A 20,012-nucleotide genomic window follows, 5' to 3' on the forward strand; every position below is an offset into this window, starting at 1 on the left:
CAATCTCAAGCAGCGCGTGATTGAGAACGAAGTATGCATGGCTTAGGTATATTGTCTTAATGCACTGTTGACAGACTTGCCTAACGAACCAACCGCCTTACTCTACGATCTTGAAAGTCGCTACTTTGTCTCCGTCTTGCGCGATCATCTTCAACAGCCCTGGCGGTTCTCCGAAAACCCACCCTTCCTCCCTCATCTTCTTAATATCCGGCTTCTCTTCTCCTTCCACGGCGCTTCTCGAAGACAAGCTGTTCACGTTGTGCAAATCAATAAGATCTCGCATCTTACTAACAACCTCTTCGCTTTCATCTGCTCCCTTTTCCCTATCCAACCCCAGATCGTCAGAAAAGCTGAAGCGCGAGATTTTCTTGCCTTTCAAGCCTTCCGGGTCTTCCAAGGAGCCAAATGACCACCATCGAATTGAAAGATTGCCGGGCCAGACATGGTAGGTGTCGCCGACTCCTAGAAAATGTTCGAGCTTTTCTTGGAGCGAGGTTGAGTCGTCGCCGAGACTCGACATAAGCCGTTCAGCAGAGAGCTCCCACGCAACTTGTACAGAACCTTTTCCCACCGGAGGAATTGTGATGAAAGTGAATCCAGGGGTATCGGGATCCTCAGGGCGTTTGGCAAGATCTGGGTCGCCTGATATCCGGTGGAACGTAATGCGCTTTGTGGGTCGGAGTTTAAGCACTTTTGCAGAGCCATCTACTTGTCGGGTGGAGGAAATTGCGAGTTCTGGTGAGTGCATAGCGCCCTTGCGGAACGCATCCTCACGAGGCGTAGTGTCGAGACATGAGTATTTGGTCAAGATAGTAACGGGTCTATCTGGGAAGACTGAGGAGGTTTGGTGGATAGTGGCGATCAGCTTCAAAGGTGATGCCGAGGGGTTGGAGATTGAGAGAGTGGCTGGTGGACTGAAGTTGAACTTAAGGCAGAGCTCAACCCCGTGGTTTTGAGACGACATATGAAGCTGTTCGATATGGTGTTGTAGTAGGAGACTGAGAATGCACTGCCGGGGGTTAATGTGTTGAGATGTAAGGGATTGCCGAATATGGACTAGACAAGATGTGGCACAGCTCCTTCCGTATGCAGGCGCCCCCAACAACAACCCGGATTCCGTCTATCTCGACATATACCTCGGAACTTCCATTGCAAACCTCTCGATATGCCAGCTCTTAGTTTTCGTCAAACACCCTTTGATTGAGCAGTGCGCGGAACCGGTCACCCGACTGACTACCACCATGGAGACGAGGTTTGGAAACGCCGTTGCTGGCGCTCGACGGATAATGGCGACACGATGTTGGTACCGTCTATCATGCAAGATACATCGGATAGGCCAGGCGCGGCTTCGATACGCATCAGCTTCGAGCAAAAAACCTTTGTACCCTAAGCTGAGCTCGATGCGAACTTCAACTCAGCGTAATCCAACTCAGCGTGGATTTGACAATACGCTTCTACCCGCTGTAATCTGGCCCTACGATAGCCAGGTGATCACCTTGCCCTCAGGAGCCATGTTGAGTTACGCACAACTCGGCCGTCTGGCAGAGGTGGGGCAATGCTAGGTTCTGTTTCACGGTACTCCTGGTAGTCGACTCGACTGGAAGCACGTACATCTGTTTGCTGCAAATCACGGCATCCGCGTTATTGCCATAGACCGTCCAGGATATGGCTATTCTTCACTGCATGATCGAGGGATGTTGGGTTTTATACGGGACGTCGAGCATCTGCTTGATTATCGCGGCGTTCAAGTGTTCAAGATACTTTCTGTGGGTGGAGGGGGGCCGTATGCACTAGCGGCGGCCTACCATTTTCCTAAACACCGGCTCAAAAAGACATCTATCATGTGCGGCATTAGTCACCCAAATTTCGCAGCCAAGAAAGCAATATCAGGATTGAGTGGCGTCGCCGAACAATCCAAGGATTGGATGCCCGCCCTGCGTGACCCAGGAGGCTACTTTCAAAGATTTCGCCAAAGGAATATAAAGAGCCATGTCGAGTACACTCACCTGCTGAATAAAAACTATGAAGAGATGCAAAGGCAGGATTTTTCGGGCTACCATAACGACAAGTCGCTTGCTCCGCGACCGTGGGGGTTAGTTCCAATTCTCGCAGCTGCATACAAGAAAACCAATCACTAACAGCACGAACCACAATGTAGATTCAACCTGGAAGACATTGACGCAAATCCGATAACCTGGTATCATGGAGCTGAAGACTTGAATACACCGTTGGAAACTGCGAGCGAGACTGCTCTGGCTGCCAACCGGTATAGGCACAACATTGATTTTAGGTCGTTTCCTGGCTTTATGCATTATACTTTCAACATTCACACTGGAATACAGATGGAAACTATGGAATGGCTGTTGAAATGAGCTGTCTGTTGATTTTAGTAGCACGACTACACGTAGTTTTGGTGTAGTTCTGCGGACGTATACTTTCCGAGAACGATATATGCTGTGCCGTTGGCTCTTTCCCCGGCGAAAGAAGGAACCTGGGAAGCGTTAAACGTGAGCCCTGCGAAACCGTTACATATATCGGACAAGTTCACGGGTGTCAGCATGCCTACAAGCGCGGGACTTAAGTGTTAGTTAATCACGTGACAGCGCGCCGTAATTTACCGAACTTGGGAAGGCGCGTCGCGCTCGCCACTGTCGACACCATACACTTTCCTACCCCACGGCATGCCATCCCCCCAGCATCCGAACCCATGAAGCCTTTCCGGCCTCTCACCCTCGCTCGCCCTCGCTCAGAGACTGGCGAGCCATTGAAGAAGAAACCTAGAGTCTCGTCCAACGCGCTTTCCGCCGGCAGTCGCCAACCGCTCAACACGCTGAACGCCCCCGCACCGGCCCAATTCCTGCCCCCGGGTCTCGAGGGAAATTACTACACGGTGCTATGGCGGAAATATACAACTAAGAAGAACAAGACATGGGACGGTGATGGTGTGCTTGCCGTCACAGGCGGCTATGCAACGCTCACGGACAGCGAAACAGGAAAAGAATTGGGGAAAGGAGCATGCACTCGACCGCTGCTACCAGGCTCCGCGCTATCCATCGGTGGCAAGGAGCTGGAAGTTGAGGCGTCCATCGACAAGGCGGATTACCTTGCTGGGCGTATGTTTCTGGGCACGGCTGCAGCTGCGCCTGTAGATCAGTCGAAGCGCGATGAACCAGGATACAAGCCTCTTTCGTCGGCCAAGTCGAAAGCAAACAAGAGAAAAGAGACTGGTGACGATGGAGCGGATTTACCCGAGTACAAGCCATCAGCCCAACGCAAGCAGCAGTTCAAGGCGCCTCTATTGTCAAATACCGTCATGCCTCAACGAAACCCATCCATCCCACAACCACGCCACGATCCGAACGCACCGAACGCTCTCGTCATGAAGCGGCCGACGTCATGTCCGAAAGACAAGCAGATAGTCGACGTTGTTGTTGATCCGGTCCTCAGCAAGCATCTGCGCGAACACCAACGTGAGGGCGTGCAGTTCCTATACGAATGTGTAATGGGCATGCGATGCGAGGGCGAAGGTGCAATCATGGCGGACGAGATGGGTCTGGGCAAGACACTGCAGACAATCACACTGCTCTGGACACTGATGAAGCAGAACCCGATACACAATGCCTCGCCAGTCATCAAGAAAGCCCTCATCGTATGCCCCGCTGGCCTGGTCGATAACTGGAAGCGAGAATTTCGGAAATGGCTGGGCAATGAGAGGATCGGCGTCTACGTGCTAGATGCAAAGAACAAGAAGATTGCCAACTTCACAAAGGGCAAAGCCTACAACATCATGATCGTCGGATACGAGATGCTGCGCGTTATGCAAGAGGAAATGAAGCAAGGGACTGTCGATATCGTCATTGCAGATGAAGGCCACAGGCTAAAGACTGCTAACAACAAAGCCATGCAGGCCATCCAGTCTCTCAACACCGAGCGGCGGATCATCTTATCTGGCACGCCACTGCAGAACGACCTGGGCGAATTCTTCACTGCCATTGACTTCGTCAATCCCGGCCTACTGGGGCAACGATCAGCCTTTAAGCGTTCCTTCGAAGTGCCCATCGTGCGCAGCCGTCAGCCAGATGCAAGTGAAGCAGAGCTCGAAAAGGGCGAGGCACGATGGAAGGAGCTCGTATCCCTCACCAGTCAATTCATGATTCGCCGTACAGCAGAAGTGCTTGCAAAGTACCTCCCACCGAAGACTGAGCATATTGTCTTCTGCAGGCCGACCAAAGGACAGGCAGAGGCTTATCGCGCGATACTGGGCTCACCAACATTCAGAATAGCGTTGGGAAGTACAGATATTGCGCTACAGCTTATCAACGTGCTGAAGAAGGTCTGCAACAGCCCTTCGTTGCTCAAATCATCGAAAGATAACGACGATACGCCATCTGAGATGCTTCAATCGCTTCTCCCACTGATACCACCCAAGATCCTCAGCTCAAGCGCTTCGAGTGCGAAGCTGCGACTGCTCGACAGCCTTGTTCATCGGATCTATACCACCACTGAGGAGAAGATCGTCATTGTTTCGAATTACACTACCACACTGGACATGATCGAGCGACTTTTGGTGTCATTGTCATACACCTACCTCCGTCTCGATGGCAGCACACCAGCTACCAAACGCCAAGCACTTGTGGAGAAGTTCAACAAGACTCCAAAGACTACGTCGTTCGCCTTCCTACTTTCTGCAAAGTCCGGCGGAGTCGGTCTCAACCTTATCGGTGCATCACGCATCGTGCTTTTCGACATCGACTGGAACCCCGCTACCGATCTACAAGCGATGGCACGTATCCACCGCGACGGCCAGAAACTGCCATGCAAAGTATACAGATTCCTCATCCAAGGAGGCCTAGACGAGAAGATCTACCAGCGTCAAGTCATGAAGATGGGTCTCGCAAACGCCGTCGTAGACAACAAAGCCTCCGCCTCCTCCTTCTCACAAGAAGAACTCCGCGACCTCTTCCGTCTCGACGAGCGTGAGGGTTGCCAGACCCACGATATCCTTGGCTGCACATGCGATTGCAAGGGCTCACCAGAAGTCAAGCTCGAAGCGAAGGAAGAAGAAGCAGAAACTCCCGAAGACGACATCGAAGATTCGGACGAAGACCCCTACCCCACCCTCACGAAAGCAAGCGAGGTCAATATCGAAGAGCAAGAAGCGAAGATCAAGGCTAGACGCGCGGCCAAACAGCCCAAATTGAGGATGTTGATGGAGTACCGGCATATTGATACTAAGATCCTCAAGAGAATGAAGAAGAGCGAGGGAGAGGAGGATGCAGGAGATGGGGTTGTGGATAATATGGCGGCGGCAATTGATGATGATGTGTTTCTTGATGTGCTGAAGGAACAGGAGTGTAACGTCGGTTTCTTGCTGACGAAGTCGACGTCGTGAGTGGAGTTTTCATGGAGCATGAAGAGGAAAGGGGTCAAGTGTTTCAATAGAGCGTATATGCATAGCGACGGAGTTTTGGACATGGTAGCATGGCTGGGTGACTGAGTGGCCCTAGTCTCGGAAGAGTTTCGTGTCATGATGCATAGAGGCTGTGGCTGCAATTGACGAATACGTTTCAGTCTTGTACACAAGAACATGGCTCGCATGTGGTGCGAGCTTCTCTGTCATCATAACACATTGCATCCAAACATGAAAGAACAAATGCAAGATCTACAATCATCACGAAAGATTCCACAAGATCAAAGTCATGAACAGCAAGACGATAATATTTACTATGCAGAAGATAAAAGCACGGGGCTACTTAGCCAACAAAAGCACCGCCGCGTATTTCAGCGACGCCATGGTATTTCCTCCGCCACCTTCTCACCATCGTAACCAATCCATCACACATGATTGATCTAGATACCAGCCTGCTGCGCGAAGCCCAGTCTAGGACCCGAGCTGCCCATCTCATGAACAATGTACTTGCTCTTAAGGAAGATATCACCAAAGATGCTGAAGCCAATACCGTCATCAGTCTGGATACCACCGAAGCAAGCACCAGTACCATCATCAAGAGGAGCGTAGTTGACGTATTTACCGGGAACAGTCTGCTTGACGCCACCGACGGTGATGGAGAAATCAGGGAGGGTAGCAGTGCAAGGGAAGATGTAACCGCCCTGAGTAGCATCGTTCTTTGCGCTGGAGACCTTGGCGTAGTAGGCCTTGACGATGGCGGGGTCGGTGTAGATGAGGGTTGTGCCGGTGTCGAGGATACCGGAGACGGTCTTGGTGGTGGTGGTGGTACCGACGCTGTAGGCGGAGGCGCTGAAGCCCCAGAAACCTTGGCTGTCGTCGGCGGCGACGTAGGTGATGGGGCCGGTGTACTTGCTCTTGTCGATGTAGCCGAAGTCGTAGGTGCCGGCGGCGTGGTACTTGAGTTGGACGGCGAAGAGGGGCGACGCGAGCTGCGACTTGACGGTGTCGAAGAAGGTCTTTTGTTGCTGGGGTTGCACTGTGTTGATGGTGGACATGGCCAGGCCGAGCAGACCGTCCGTGTCGACGTCTTGTGAGAATTGCGCGGAGACGGAGGTGGCAGCCTCGACCGCTTGAGAGGTGGCTGTCACGCCGCCGACAGTGACCTTGTCGGCGTAGACTTTGCCGGAGGCACCAGAGCCATCGCCGTAGGAGATCTTCCAGGAGTAGCCGCTCTTGACCTTGGAGGCATCGACCTTGTAGTAGTCGTGGCCGGCGGTCTGAGAACTGGCTTGGAGAGACGAGAAGACCCACCTGTGGTTACATTAGATGTGGGTCTTATATGAGGATAGGCACTTCGCCCCATCGTGACTTACAAGTCAGCGCTTCCAGTGTCGAAGTCAAGGTGGACAGTGGTGCTGCCAATAGTGACCGGGCTCAGGTATGCCGAGTCATATGCATCATTGGGAGCGGCAGGCACTGATCCACTGGCAGCAGCAGCGGCGACAACAGTGTTGCTGGCCCTGTTTTGTGCAGCCTCAACAAGGCTTTGAGGAACAGCCTTGCCGTGCTTGCGGAGAGCCTTGATCTTTTGCTCGGGTCCGTTCTTCAGGTAGGTAGAGCGAGGAACTTGCTCAACCGAGAAGGAGTTTCCCTTGTCTGTAATCACGTGTTAGATTGGAGCTTCACATCAAGGCAGTATTTGACATACGCAGAACAGGAGTGGCAACAACAGTGCTGGCAAAAGCGAGCGCCGCCGTGATGTGGGCGAATGAAGGCATGATAACGATGGACTATCTGATACGGCAGAAGAGCGAGGGGTGAAAGGCCAGTGGTAGCTGAAGCCTGTATGAGAGGCTTGAAGAGAAGACGAAGCCGGTACAGAAGCAATAGAGTCGAGGAGATGCCTTGGCTTTATACCAAGCAATGCCAACAAGGCGCGGCATAAAGTCTTGTCCATGACGATGATGTGCTCGTTACCCTGTTCGATCTGTCTACGCCGCCCTCTATTGGCATCGTAGGCGTAGTGTAGGATCATAGTGGGGTAAACGATCAACATTGAAATTAGATCCCGCAACCACTCATGGTAACGAGTCCTATCTTGGCAGGTCGATCATGCTCGCAAGGCGGTGGCGCCGCGTTTCATACATTTACCTGCTACATTGAGACTTGGCGTCGGTCACGCAAGTGCATGCGGAGCCGGGTGTTGGTAGATGGGCGCTTGGGATAGGCGACGGCCCTTGTGGATCGGATATTGCGACTGAAGTGACCATCTTGCGCGAGTGTAGGACCGAATGCGTGGCGGCGTGTCCGTAGTACTACATCGTGTAATTGCAGGCTGTGAGGTTCCGCAGGCGTAGCAACGGCGGGACCGAGGTATGTTTCGAAGAATGTGGCAAGTTAATAGTACTGTACCGAATCTTCATGGCTATTGGTGACTGTTGGAATGAAAGTTGCCACAGTATAGCGTCCCTTGTTCGCTAAGTGGCGGGTTAGTGCTTCCCCAGTGTCGTGTAGTGCGTGTGCCTGCCAGTCAAGCTTCGAAGCGCGCTACCAAGCATGCCACTTTCACGCTTGGCGCTATTATGCTGCAGGGAGCGGGACAGCCACAGCCGTTTGAAACGCGGCCTGGAGATGGCCTGAGGTGTGTTGGTCATGCAAACACGGACATCCGTCAATAACGTCAATGTCGTCAACGTGTGTCCATGCTTTCTACACCGTGGCTGCATGGCTGTCGTTCGCCTCTTGACATATGCTTTGGTATCGATAGTCGCATGCAAACGTGCCGTAGTACCATGGATAGCTCGCGATCAGCAGGCCAACTGCCGGCGAACAGCGCAGTCACATCTGCCCTTGCGCCCGATGTCCAGCGTCCAAAAACTCGCCGAGTCGTCCAGCCGATCGGTAGCTGTTAACGCATGATTAATTAACAGCGTAACTTAGCAAACAACGCGATAAGAGCGGCGGCGGACTGCATTAGGTAGGTGGCGATGGGTGGTGTGGTTGAAGGGCGGGCGTCTGCAGACGGCACATGGGAGAGGTTGAGTGTAGGCCCGGCCCTAGTGGACCTTCCCGTCTGGCCTAACTAACCCTTTCATGTCGCAAAGACACATGCCACAACCAATCATCAGCATGGGGCACTTTTGCCCACAAAATCGCGAATCTCGAGCTCGGCCAATTGCGCATCACAAGGCCGCTTGCGCTTCCAACCTGCCAATTCAGGACGTGATCCGCAACATTCCAAGCACACTATACCACGGAGCAGGATGGTATCAAGCACCATCAAGCTTGGTCACGCATGCCGAGGAGAATGCTTAGCACCACACTTTGCGAGTTGGCGCTCCCCCAGGCTGGACTGCGGAATGTTGTTCATGTCCTATCAACGTTGAAGATACACTGCTGCGCCGATGCTCGGGGGCTTAAGGTTTCTTATCACCTGCCAATTGCGATGCAAACTCATCGCTGGCGCATGTCACTCCACGCCATCTGTCGATCGTGAAGGATGGTATCAAGCAAAGCCAAGCTGCTTGAGGAAGCTTGGTACACGCAGGCACAGAAATTCTCCGATACTAGCTGTGGATTGGGTATCTGGAAAAGGAAAGAAAAGCTGGCGGCTGCCTTATCTTCGAAGCAAACTTGTTGCGGTCAACAACATGCATTTCGCCGCAAATCAAGACCAGACCCCAGTCTAAGTCCAAGTCCAAGTCTGAATCTGAGTCTGAGTGAGACTGAACCTGAGTGAGTCTGAACCTGAATTCCAAGTTTGAGCCTGAATCTGCGTCTGAGCCTGAGTTCCAAGTCTGAACCTGAGTCTGCGTCTGAGTCCAAGACGCATTCTCCTCGCAAATCTACTCTGCGTCGGCGTTGCCCGTGACAGCACTCTCAAGCTTCTTGAGCGCCGCACGATACGCCTTCTTCTTCCCATCCGTCGTAACAGCACTCTCCTTCCACTCCATCCTCTTAACCTTCTTACCCCCCCTCTTGATACCATCCCCCTTAGCCACCTGCTTCAAGAACCACGCCGCCTCCGTCTTCGTAAACATGGTCCAAGCCTCTCCAGGCTTACCCGCACGCGCCGTCCGGCCAACACGGTGAACATAACTCGTAATGCTGGTAGGAAGATCGTAGTTGATCACGTGAGTAATATCGGGGATATCCAAACCGCGGGACGCGGCGTCGGAGGCGATGAGGATTTTGGTGGCGCCGGAGCTGAAGGATTTGAGGAGTTTGCGGGAGGCGTCTGCGGTTAGGGCGCGGGTCATGGTTTTTATGTGGGTGGCGAAGAGGGGCATGAGGGCGCTGAGGAGATGGGATAGGCGGGATGCGCTTTCTGTGCTTTTGGTGAAGATGAGGACGCGGCCGGTTTGCTGGGATATGATTGCGCGGCTTTCCGAGTCAGACTCGGGGTCGCTGTCTGAGGATGAATCGGAGTCTGAAGAGTCTGAGGAGTCTGAGGAAGGCTTTGGTAATTCCAGCGTGCCCGGGTAGACGTAGTTGAGTAGTACGTATAGCAGGTGCAATGGTTTGTTTGAACCATCGCCCACATGTACTGCGAACTCCTCTAGCGTAGACGGCAGCTCGAACACGTTCTCTTCAGTCTCCATGGGCTGTAGTTCTGTAGTCTCGTCTTGTACGACTACCAATTTCGGTCGCTTCAGCTTGAGCGTGCCCAACTTCGTAAGGTCCTTTTCCATTGTCGCGGAAAGGACAACCTTGGTGAGTTGCCTCCGGGCAGGCAACGCCATGGACCAGATGGAGTTGGTGTCGCGCTCGCGCTTTCGTATCCGCTCTTGGGCATTCATGAAGTCGACCGGAGTCTCACCGTGGAGGGCGTCCATGAGCACGGTTGCCCAGCCCTGGAAGTTTTGATTCAAAAGCTGGTCAGCCTCGTCGATGACAAGCCAGCGCACGCCGTTCAGCAGGAAGCCTGTTGTGTGCTCGATGTGCTCAACTAATCGACCAGGAGTGCAGATGAGAATATCCACGCCCGAATCATATTGTGGAACGTGATCGAGAGGCATGGCTCTCAAGTCGTCGTACAACCCTCCTCGCTCCATGAAGCCTGTCTGATATTGTCGAGAAGCCTTCTCCTGCAGCTCCTGTGCTCTCCTTGGGTCGTATTGCGGTCGCATCTTGACGAGCTGCTTCTGCTCCGTCGCAAACGCGACATTGCCCAACGCTGTTCCTACTTTGATCTTTGTTCCAGCACACAGGTCTTCGGCGACTTGTAGGGCTTGGTTGACGAGCTGCCGACTTGGTACTACGACGACGGCGGAGAGGACAGGTACAGTACGGTCTTTGAGCGCTTCGATAATAGGGAGTAGATATGCCAGCGTCTTTCCAGAGCCAGTTTTTGCCGACACACATATATCGCCCAAGTGTTGGTCAAAACCAGGATGTAGCAGAGGTAGCAATGCTGTCTGTACAGCCAAAGCGTCCTTGAAGCCCTGTTTTTCCAGCTTCTTGACATACTGGGAATCTACGCCCAATTCGGCGAACGGGACTGTTTTCGACGCTTCGACGGTAGTAGGCTGCGCGAGCCAGGTGGGAAGGGTGGAGAAGGTGGGTTCGTAGACGGGCTCGGGAATCGGTGCGGGTTGCGGCATAGGCTCGAGATCGTGAAGCTCTCCTTCCTCTTGCGGTTCTTTCGCAGGTTCTTCTTCCGCATTTTGACTCTTGGCTTCAGCTAGCTTTGCTGCCTTTTCGAATTTAGAGAAGACATTCTTGTGCTTCTTCGAAATCTCATCGTCCTCCTCTTTGGCGGCCTCGGCTTCGCGTTTTCTCTTTTTGGGCTTCTTGATGGTCTTTTTCGCCTCTGATACCGGGCTGGTTTCTACGGGCTCGGGACTTGAGGCAGCGACTTCTTCATTCGTAGCAATTACCGGGCTGGAGGCCTTTGCGACAACGGGCGCGGGAGGTGAAGGCTGCTTCTTGGCGACAACCGCGGGCGGCACATAACGTCTTTGAAACATGATGTAAGGGATCCTGCGATATTTCGGGTTGCGACAGCTCAAAGTGAAGCCTGGAGGGATCCGCGACCGTTTGCGACAGGCGGATGGTGAGTTTAGAAAATCTATGGACCCTGGAAATTTAGTCGGAGTTCCAGCCACGCCAAACGCCGACAGGTGACGCGCCGAGGCCCTGAGTTCGCGACAAAGCAGGTGCTCCCCGCCAGATACACCCATGGTACCTTCCAATTGCGCCCAGGCTTGAGCGCCATGTATTCTTCTGAGCTCACTCGAGGTGTCAGTCCTCACAACCCGCCATCATGCCGTACAACATCGCTATGGTCAGCGACAACTTCTACCCTCAGCCCGGTATGCACCTAGCCGCGTCTTGAGACTCGGCGCAGTACTCATCAATCGTAGGAGGAGTCGAAAGTCACATGTACCAACTGTCCAGTGTAGGTCCCCATCACTAAGTCCCAACGTATTCACACCCAACATCTCCAGAAACTCATCGACCGCGGCCACAAAGTAATCGTTATAACACATGCCTACGCGGGCCGAACCGGTGTTCGCTACCTAACGAACGGCCTGAAAGTCTACTACGTTCCCTTCTGGGTCATATACCGCGAAACCACCTTCCCGACCGTCTTCTCCTTCTTTCCCATATTCCGAAACATCGTCATCCGCGAGAACATCGGCATCGTACACGGCCATGCTAGTCTCAGTAGTCTGTGCCACGAGGCCATATTGCATGCGAGGACTATGGGGCTGAGGACGGTCTTCACGGATCACAGTCTCTTTGGATTTGCGGACGCGGGAAGCATACTTACGAACAAGCTTCTCAAGTTTACCCTGAGTGACGTGGACCATGTCATTTGCGTCAGTCATACTTGGTTAGTATCCACTGGTACTCACCCCGGGCTGGCAGCTGCTAACACAGTGTAGCAAAGAGAACACCGTCCTTCGAGCCTCGCTAGACCCTCTCATGGTCTCTGTCATACCCAACGCGGTCGTTGCGGAGAACTTCCGTCCTTTATCCCACGATTCGGTCGATCCAAAAGATACAAAGAAGGCGCCTGGTCCGCGGCAGCCAATGGGCCCTGATGAGATTATCACTGTCATTGTCATACAACGTCTATATTACAACAAGGGCACCGATCTGCTAGTCGCTGCTATACCCCACATCGTCGCTGCGAATCCAAACGTTCGCTTTATCATCGCTGGCAATGGGCCAAAAGCTATCGATCTCGAACAGATGATTGAGCGAAATGTGTTGCAAGACAAGGTTCTCATGATCGGTCCGGTCCGTCATGAAGAAGTGCGAGATGTCATGGTACGGGGCCACATCTACCTCTGCCCTTCATTGACAGAGGCATTTGGAACCGTCATTGTGGAAGCTGCATCATGTGGGCTTTACGTCGTTGCGACTCGAGTCGGAGGTATCCCTGAAGTGCTGCCCACCCATATGGTTGAGTTCGCGGCGCCCGAAGAAGACGATCTTGTCGTAGCAACAGGCCGTGCCATCGCCAAACTGCGAGCTGGAAAGGTCAGGACCGAGCTCTTCCATAACCAGGTAAAGCAGATGTACTCCTGGACCGACATTGCGCAGCGAACAGAGAGAGTATACGACGGCATAAGCGGCGTAATCAGTCACAGCGACTTCTACCAAGGCGCAGGGGCAGCTGGCGCATGGAGTGCAACCCGTGGTCGAGCGGGTGTGCAGAGCTTCGCACTCATTGAGCGACTGAAGAGATATTTCGGCTGCGGCATCTGGGCCGGCAAGCTCTTCTGCATCTGTGTCATCGTCGACTACCTCATCTACCTCGTTCTGGAAATCTTCGCACCCAGATCACGCATCGACATATGCTATGACTGGCCTAAGAAGGTCATGCAAGCGAAAGGAGAAGTCAACAAGCTGTTCGTACCCGAAATCGACCCTGAAAAGGGAACTTTACTCCGAAAGAGAAGCTCGAGGCATCGAAAGCCGAAGAGAGAGGAACCAGAGGATAGTTGAGACACAGGGCAAAGACATCACTTGAAAAGAGCGAGACGATGACGTGTCAGCGGCTTTTGTGATTTGAATATTACGATTACTGTTCGCCCAACTATGAGCTACGAACAGAGAATCGCGGAGAATGGTATATGCTAACTACTAATCGAAGCCCGTATCCAGATAGGCTTACTATGCTCTTGCCGGAACGCTGAACCGGGTACTCCCCCATTCCTGTGCCCCCAACGCCGATGAAAATGCTTTGTACAGAAGAAGACGGAAAAGAAAAAGGAATAACAATCAGTCAACCCGACACGACTTAAGCGTAAAACCAGTACTGCGCACTGTACTCCACGGTAAAGCTCCCCTCGATCCCACTGCAGTCCTTAGGCGCCATACCACCCGCAGTGTGTATCCGGTAAACCTCATTGTACGCCCAAGCCGCCTGACCCTCAGTCGTAACCGTAGCGTTCAACTTGAGCCACGGAACACTACCCAGGCCATTCGTTCCCTTCGTCGCAGTCGCGGGCGCAGCACTCTTCCCATTAACAGCACACTCCACACGACCGAAGTCGTTCTTGTCGGTCTCGAGCATGAAGAGAGGGACGCCCGCGGCGGTGAACTGGTGGTGGCCAGAGAGACGCTGGTCTGCCTCTGCGGACGTGGGGATCGCGTAGTTGAGTGCGAGGTCGGTGACTTGGCCGAGGATGTTGACGTTGAGGCGGGCGGCGTCGCAGGTGGCGTTGAAGAGCGTGGCGATGGCGCCGGTGGCTTTGGGGATGGTGGAGGAGGAGGAGTCGGCGCAGGTGTAGTTTTGGGTGCCCCGGCCGATGGCGATGTGCCGGAGGGATGTGCCTTTTGCGGGCGCGGCGAGGGGGGTGGGTGCTACGGGGTGTTAGTTGATGTTTCTCTTGGATGGTTGGTGGTGGGGATGGAGGGACGTACCAGCAGGGAGAGCAACGTTGGATAGATCACAGAGTGAGTCTGTCTTCAACAACTCCTTGTAGATGACCGCGGGGATGTCTCGCCGAGGGATCAAAGCTGCTATCGAGTCGACGGTCTGGCTCGGGGCGGCGAATATAGTGGCTGGTGCCAGGGCCAAGACGAGGCTGAGGGTGTTGGTGAAGATCATGGTTGGGATGTCTTGGGTGTAATATAGATCTTGATGCAGAGTAGATTGCCGAGTCGAAGTCTTGGATGCTTGTGTGATGTTCAAAAAGCCCGCGACTGTCGTCGATGTTTATACCAGAAACCAGACGATGTTCAGGAATGTACTGTAAGCCTTGCCGCCGGTATGATAGTATTCCGGGAATAGATTGGTTGTTGCTGAGCTATTGTAAGACTCGGAAGCGATGAGATCCGTAAGATGAATAAAACGGTCCAAGCGAAATGAAACAAACGTCAGAAATAACCCTCAAGGAAAGAAGCCCAAAGGAAAGTACGCGAACGACGAAAGCGGGTCTCTTGTAGAGGGAAGTAAGATGTTGTGTTGGTAGTGAGGTGGATGTGGGAAACCGTCAACTCGGCCGTCTACACGATGTGCCTATATACACAAACACCGCGCTACGACTACACGAAACGAACCAGTTTCTCTGCCAGCGCGTAGTCGCCCGCTCCACACAGATCCATCCATAGTACACGCGACAGAGTCTGCGAAGCCGAGCAACCGTTTACCGCCGTGTCCCACTCGCCCTTCCAGCCACTGCTTTCGCTCGCTTTGCTCGATTAGTCCGCTAATGCAGGCAAGGAAAAGACCCCAAATATAGCTGGCAGGGGTGTGATAGGCTCACAGCGTTCGAAGAGAGATGGGAGGGATGGCAGGTGTGTTGTGGTTCGCTGTTATGCCGAGCGCGCCTGGGGGTGGTCAGGACGGCCGCTAGCCGGGTTTGGGGGTTAGTGCTGTAAACGCCCGTGGGGATCGGCTGGCGAGATGGCTATTTTGGGGAGCGCGACGGGAGGGGGTTGGTAATTTGGTAATGGGGGAGAGGGTTAAGGTGCTGATGCGAGACTGAGATGGAGATGGGCAGATCTATGATCGTCGGGAGGGGTTGTTGATGATGTGCTGATGGGGAGGTGGAGGTTTGGAGTTGGGGCTGTGTTGTGGGTGTGTGAGTATAGATAGTTGATGATTGATGTTGAAGTAAGACGGATGTCGCCCGCTTTCTCCTGCGCAGGTGAGGAAACTGCACGAGACGAGTTTTGCCAGCGCCAGCAAGACTCGAGTCTGGCAAGTTGGAAATCAGCACGCGATCAGAACTGGCTACCTACCTACTACAGTACAGTGCAAAACCAAGAACTCTCACAAACCACCACAAGCAAGCTGGACACAGCAACCGCCCTCTCCACACCCAGTCCTTCCACTTCCCTTCCCTCCTCCCTCCATCTCCTTCTCCCACCCACTACCCGCAGAGCCGCCCGTCCTACACCTAGTCACGCAATCATCAGCTGGCAACGTACCCAAGCTACTATCCCTAGTACAACTACCCGGCGTGCCCGGTACCCACCCGTCGCTGGCCTCGCTGGTCGCACATACCCGCCTGCACCTTCCCGCACCGCCAAACCACATGTAGAAGGTACAAACACCGCAAATACTTTCGCATCCACAGAAAAAGACTATTAATATACTCTGCATGCAGCGACGGGTAGGTGAAAGAAATGACAGCTAATATACCTCATCCGGCTACTCACAGGGATAAGGTGGAGGTTGGCCAATGAGAGACCAGAACGGGCCTGGACAGGGCTCCAGCGCTAGCATCCTCGAACGCTATCTCGGCGCTTCGCTATTGGCAGCCAGCGGCCGGCGAACAGGTCTCTGGTTTTCTCGACTGGCATTGTGGATTGGATGCGTTGTATTTGGCTCGCTGGCTACTGGCTAGACATACCAATGTCGTGCAGGTGGATTGGCAGATTGTAGGCGGGGATCTTTGTTTGACATTCCGCTCTTGCATGGCCGTTTTCCCGGTTTCTGTTCCTCGATACCCCATTTCGTTGGATAGCAGTGCTCGAGAGCGGTTCTGCTGGAAGGACCAAGGAAGCTGGGGGATGGAAGCGTGTCGCCATCTGTGTTTCTCTCCATCCATGCTATTCTAGTGGTTTTGCTGCTGGCAGTAGGAACGAGGTGTGAGGAATCGAGATGGAAGGATGATGAAGGGATGGCGTGTCGCCATACCTTTTCCTTGGTGACCATTCAGATGCCCTGAGGACAGTACGCTGTCTGCTGTACATAACCGCGAGACGTCCTTCGCGCTTGCGAATGGTTTGCCACTTTTGCGTTGTTTGGGACGGTTTCTCGCCGTTCTTTCTAGTCCTGCCATGCTCAGTGGTTGAGCAAGTCACAAGATAAGGACGAAGAAACCTGTCATGTGTATGGACGCAGCTTTCCGAGATGATTCGTTGCGCTCGGGTAGCATCTGCCAGCCGCCGGGTACTCGAGATACCGATGCGCTGCGATATCAAAATGGTTACACAACAGTGGTTTTGACATGTGGTAGGCTCTAGGTCGGCATGTCCAATCTTTGCTAATCAAAGTGTGCTAAGGAATGTCATATGCATATGCTGTACTGGTTCTGCTTTCGTTATGAAGCCTATCAGTAGACTATTTGGAGGATGCTCGACATCGGGTCCATATTGATCGACTGTCACTGTACCTCATGCTACAAGGAATATCAAGTCGAATAAGGCATCTCAGTTCTGTAAAATGATCCCAGCGCCTATATTCAGATCCAAACCCCCACAGTGATCGCTGATCATCGATCCCTTTCTCGATCGACGTGAGACTCCTAGAATTGTTGGAGGAAAAGCTCTTCAAATGGTCGCTTCTGAGTCTCCGGGTACAGCAAAGGCTTATCATGGTCGCTGTGCCATCGACGGGATAATAAGAACTGGCGACGTTGATGCATCATATTATTCATCATTGGTATCAGTGATAACAATGATGAATAATATGATGCATCAACGCCGCCAGTCCCAAACCCCCATGGCACATACCACAAATAAGCATCCCTTGCCCACCCGAAACCCATCCTAATAATACACTTCATCCCTCCCCCCTCAACTCGTCCCATCATCCTCATTATGCCACACCCCGGGGTCCTCAGGCCCAGGAACCGGTCCACCAGGCACACTCGGCCCCGCCACAACCGCCGCGCCCCCAGCAGCCCCCGCCTCAAAGCTAAACAAGAAATAAAACACCATAAAATGCAGCGCAAGCAGGTACCCCGCAAAGATATTCCGACTCGTCCTCGTCTGAAGCACAAATTTAGTAACGCGCAGAACCATGCGTTCAAAGAGGTGCATGCGCTTCATTGCGCGAGCGCTCTCGCGGCCCCGGAAAGCGGCGAACGGACTGAGGTTTGACTCGTAGGCTGAGCGGTATTTGGTGTCGACTGTTGACCCACCTGTGCCTCCGGAATCGATGTTGATGGCAGAGGGATTGGGATTTGCGCCGTAGCTCGACGCGCTGGAGGCGGGGCCTCTGTTGACTGCGTTGTAACTGCTCACATATCTAGTCTTCTCGTAGAGGTCTAGGTTGTCTTTTTGTAGCGCGCCTATCTCGCTTCGGAGGGAGGAGACGGTTTGGTACGACTTTTGCAGTTCGGCTTCGAGCTCCGAGTTGCGCTTCTTGAAGCGGTCGCGTTGCGCGGTTATCATGGGGAGAATGCCGGAGCCGCCGCCCATGGGTTCTCCTCCTCCCCCTCCGGCACGTAGAGAGGCTAGGGTGGGTGCTTGCGACGAGTTGTCGAAGCCGGAGATTATGGAGGAGGTGGGTGATGAGCGGCCTCTTCGTCCGCCGCCAAAGGAAGATTGTGGGTATCGTGATACGTAGGTTCCTGCAACCGACATGCCAGAAGGGTCGAAGGCGTTTGTGGCTTCTTGTTGGACTTTCTCAAGATCGGCTTCTAGTGTCTCGTTGAGCTGGCGGGACTTTTCTAAGTCCATGTTTGTGTTTGAGAGCTCTTCTTGTAGAGCTTCTAGCCTACTCTGCAGGTCTTGGTGGGAAACGCGCATGACGGTGAGCTCGTTGCTGAGCTTCTTATTACGAGCGAGCAGGAGCTGTTCCAGTGTTTCGCCTTTGCCCTTGCCGGATGTGCTGTTCTGCGAGAGGGCGATCTCAGTGGCTTCGTCGTCGTCGTCCCCTGTTGCGAATTCGATTGACTACCGCAAATTAGCTTGGACTCAACAGCATCGTGTGAAGAGCCTACCTTGAGCACTTCCAACTCCTGCTTCACGTTCTCGTAGTCGCCCCATTTCTGCACCTTCTCGCGAAGAGCTTCCTTTTCACTCCGCAGCGACTTGATCTCGCGCTCCAAGCTCCTTGTTTCTGTCTCGAGCCGTGTTCGTTCAGAGTCTTTTTCGAAGCGCGCATTCTCCAGCTTTCGCAGGAGTGACGAGTTCTCGGATCGCAATCGCAGGAAGGCAGGGTCATCTTCAACTGCAACCTGCTGGGCTGGTGCAGACGCAGACTGGGCCAACTCGAGGCGTAATTGCTCGTTCCGTGCTGTGATCTCTGCCAATCGGTGGCTTGTCCGCTCGAGCTCTGAGCTGACGATCTCAAGCTCCGCCGCAGTAGCACCGCGACCGCCTTCTTCTTCAGACGCTTCTCCCTGACCAAGTCGCTGCGAGACCTCGTAACTGGCCTTGAGCTCCTTCAACAGTCGGTCCTGGTTCTCGACCTTCTCTTCCAGGCTCTTCTCCTTTGACTCCCAGTTGTCCTGCTTCTCGTTCAGCACAGCCGACCACGACGCTTCCACGTCCTTGATCTTGCTGTCTCGGCTGTCCTCGAGGGCTTTGCGTGCCGTCCGCTCCTCCTCCAACTTCTTGTCTGAATCGTCGAGTTGTGTGGTGAGTTTCGCTACCGTCTTCTGTAGGCGCTCGTTCTCAGACGTGAGCTTTGGCACGAGTTCTTCGGAGGTCACAAGCGAGTCGACGGAGGCTTCGAGGAGAGGATATGGGTCGGGTGCTTCAGAGAGCGGCGAGTAGACTTGGAAGAAGGCAGCCTGTACCGTCTTGGACTGGTTGGATATAAGATCAATGAAATTCTGGTATGCTGCGAATCTGGCTTAGTAGAGCTCAGTCAGCTGCGCGAGTGGAGGCTTACACTTCAAGAGGCCCTTGATGTCGCTGAGCTTGCTTGCATCGTCGAGTTTCCGAAAGTCTTTGGTCTTCTGCGCGAGGTCCTTCCTTTGGGTGAGAGTGTCTCTTTGGTGTGCGACAAGATCCGAGGCTACCGTGTCGAGCTGCGGAATGAGAGTGGTGAGGTCGATGTCTGGCGCATTGTTAGCCTAGTCGTATCATATGCGTCACGGGAATTCGCACTTCTCCATGCGCCGATCGCCTTTTGGAACTTGTTCCCCTCTTCTTGCTCTTCTTCTGCGACTGGTTCCTGCCTCTCGGCACTGGGTGGAGTCTCGACCCTCTCATCCATATCTACTCCGCCCTCCATGGTTGCGCTTCAGTCTGTATCCGTGTCTGCGAGTGAGACAGACGTGTAATTGGAATCCGAAAGAACCGGGGTTTATTGCGCGCCTGTCGTAGTCTACTCCCGCAAGCCTTCACGGCGCGTTGTGAATCATGGAATGGAGTTGGTTACGTATGCACCCAGCTTGCCGTGAAACCGCGGAAGGTGCGGCGTTGCGCGGCCCTAATTGGTGGACTGCCGCCATGATAG

At 53.5% G+C, this 20,012-nt stretch overlaps 7 protein-coding genes across 7 annotated transcripts; 2 read left to right on the forward strand and 5 right to left on the reverse strand.

Moving 5' to 3' along the window:
- Positions 1–97: 97 nt before the first annotated feature.
- On the reverse strand, positions 98–964 carry J4E78_008475 (uncharacterized protein; the record flags this gene model as incomplete). The annotated part of the gene is made up of 1 exon (XM_049369076.1): positions 98–964. The coding sequence occupies one exon, from the start codon at positions 962–964 to the stop codon at positions 98–100; it is 867 nt and encodes a 288-aa protein (XP_049219143.1).
- A 1,743-nt stretch (positions 965–2,707) lies between these two features.
- Positions 2,708–5,392, forward strand: J4E78_008476 (uncharacterized protein; the record flags this gene model as incomplete). The annotated part of the gene is made up of 1 exon (XM_049369077.1): positions 2,708–5,392. The coding sequence occupies one exon, from the start codon at positions 2,708–2,710 to the stop codon at positions 5,390–5,392; it is 2,685 nt and encodes an 894-aa protein (XP_049219144.1).
- Positions 5,393–5,850: 458 nt separating this feature from the next.
- Positions 5,851–7,188, reverse strand: J4E78_008477 (uncharacterized protein; the record flags this gene model as incomplete). Its single annotated transcript, XM_049369078.1, has 3 exons — positions 5,851–6,721; positions 6,784–7,066; positions 7,119–7,188. The coding sequence occupies 3 exons, from the start codon at positions 7,186–7,188 to the stop codon at positions 5,851–5,853; spliced, it is 1,224 nt and encodes a 407-aa protein (XP_049219145.1).
- Positions 7,189–9,255: 2,067 nt separating this feature from the next.
- On the reverse strand, positions 9,256–11,379 carry J4E78_008478 (uncharacterized protein; the record flags this gene model as incomplete). The annotated part of the gene is made up of 1 exon (XM_049369079.1): positions 9,256–11,379. The coding sequence occupies one exon, from the start codon at positions 11,377–11,379 to the stop codon at positions 9,256–9,258; it is 2,124 nt and encodes a 707-aa protein (XP_049219146.1).
- A 296-nt stretch (positions 11,380–11,675) lies between these two features.
- On the forward strand, positions 11,676–13,369 carry GPI3 (Phosphatidylinositol N-acetylglucosaminyltransferase gpi3 subunit; the record flags this gene model as incomplete). The annotated part of the gene is made up of 4 exons (XM_049369080.1): positions 11,676–11,724; positions 11,776–11,810; positions 11,860–12,248; positions 12,301–13,369. The coding sequence occupies 4 exons, from the start codon at positions 11,676–11,678 to the stop codon at positions 13,367–13,369; spliced, it is 1,542 nt and encodes a 513-aa protein (XP_049219147.1).
- Positions 13,370–13,664: 295 nt separating this feature from the next.
- On the reverse strand, positions 13,665–14,477 carry J4E78_008480 (uncharacterized protein; the record flags this gene model as incomplete). Its single annotated transcript, XM_049369081.1, has 2 exons — positions 13,665–14,230; positions 14,291–14,477. The coding sequence occupies 2 exons, from the start codon at positions 14,475–14,477 to the stop codon at positions 13,665–13,667; spliced, it is 753 nt and encodes a 250-aa protein (XP_049219148.1).
- A 2,918-nt stretch (positions 14,478–17,395) lies between these two features.
- J4E78_008481 (uncharacterized protein) lies at positions 17,396–19,787 on the reverse strand (the record flags this gene model as incomplete). The annotated part of the gene is made up of 4 exons (XM_049369082.1): positions 17,396–18,499; positions 18,547–19,391; positions 19,443–19,610; positions 19,661–19,787. The coding sequence occupies 4 exons, from the start codon at positions 19,785–19,787 to the stop codon at positions 17,396–17,398; spliced, it is 2,244 nt and encodes a 747-aa protein (XP_049219149.1).
- Positions 19,788–20,012: the final 225 nt, after the last annotated feature.

The sequence above is a fragment of the Alternaria triticimaculans genome (genome assembly GCF_023758025.1).
Source record: "Alternaria triticimaculans strain BMP 0046 chromosome Unknown scaffold_15, whole genome shotgun sequence".
Lineage (NCBI taxonomy): Eukaryota > Fungi > Ascomycota > Dothideomycetes > Pleosporales > Pleosporaceae > Alternaria > Alternaria triticimaculans.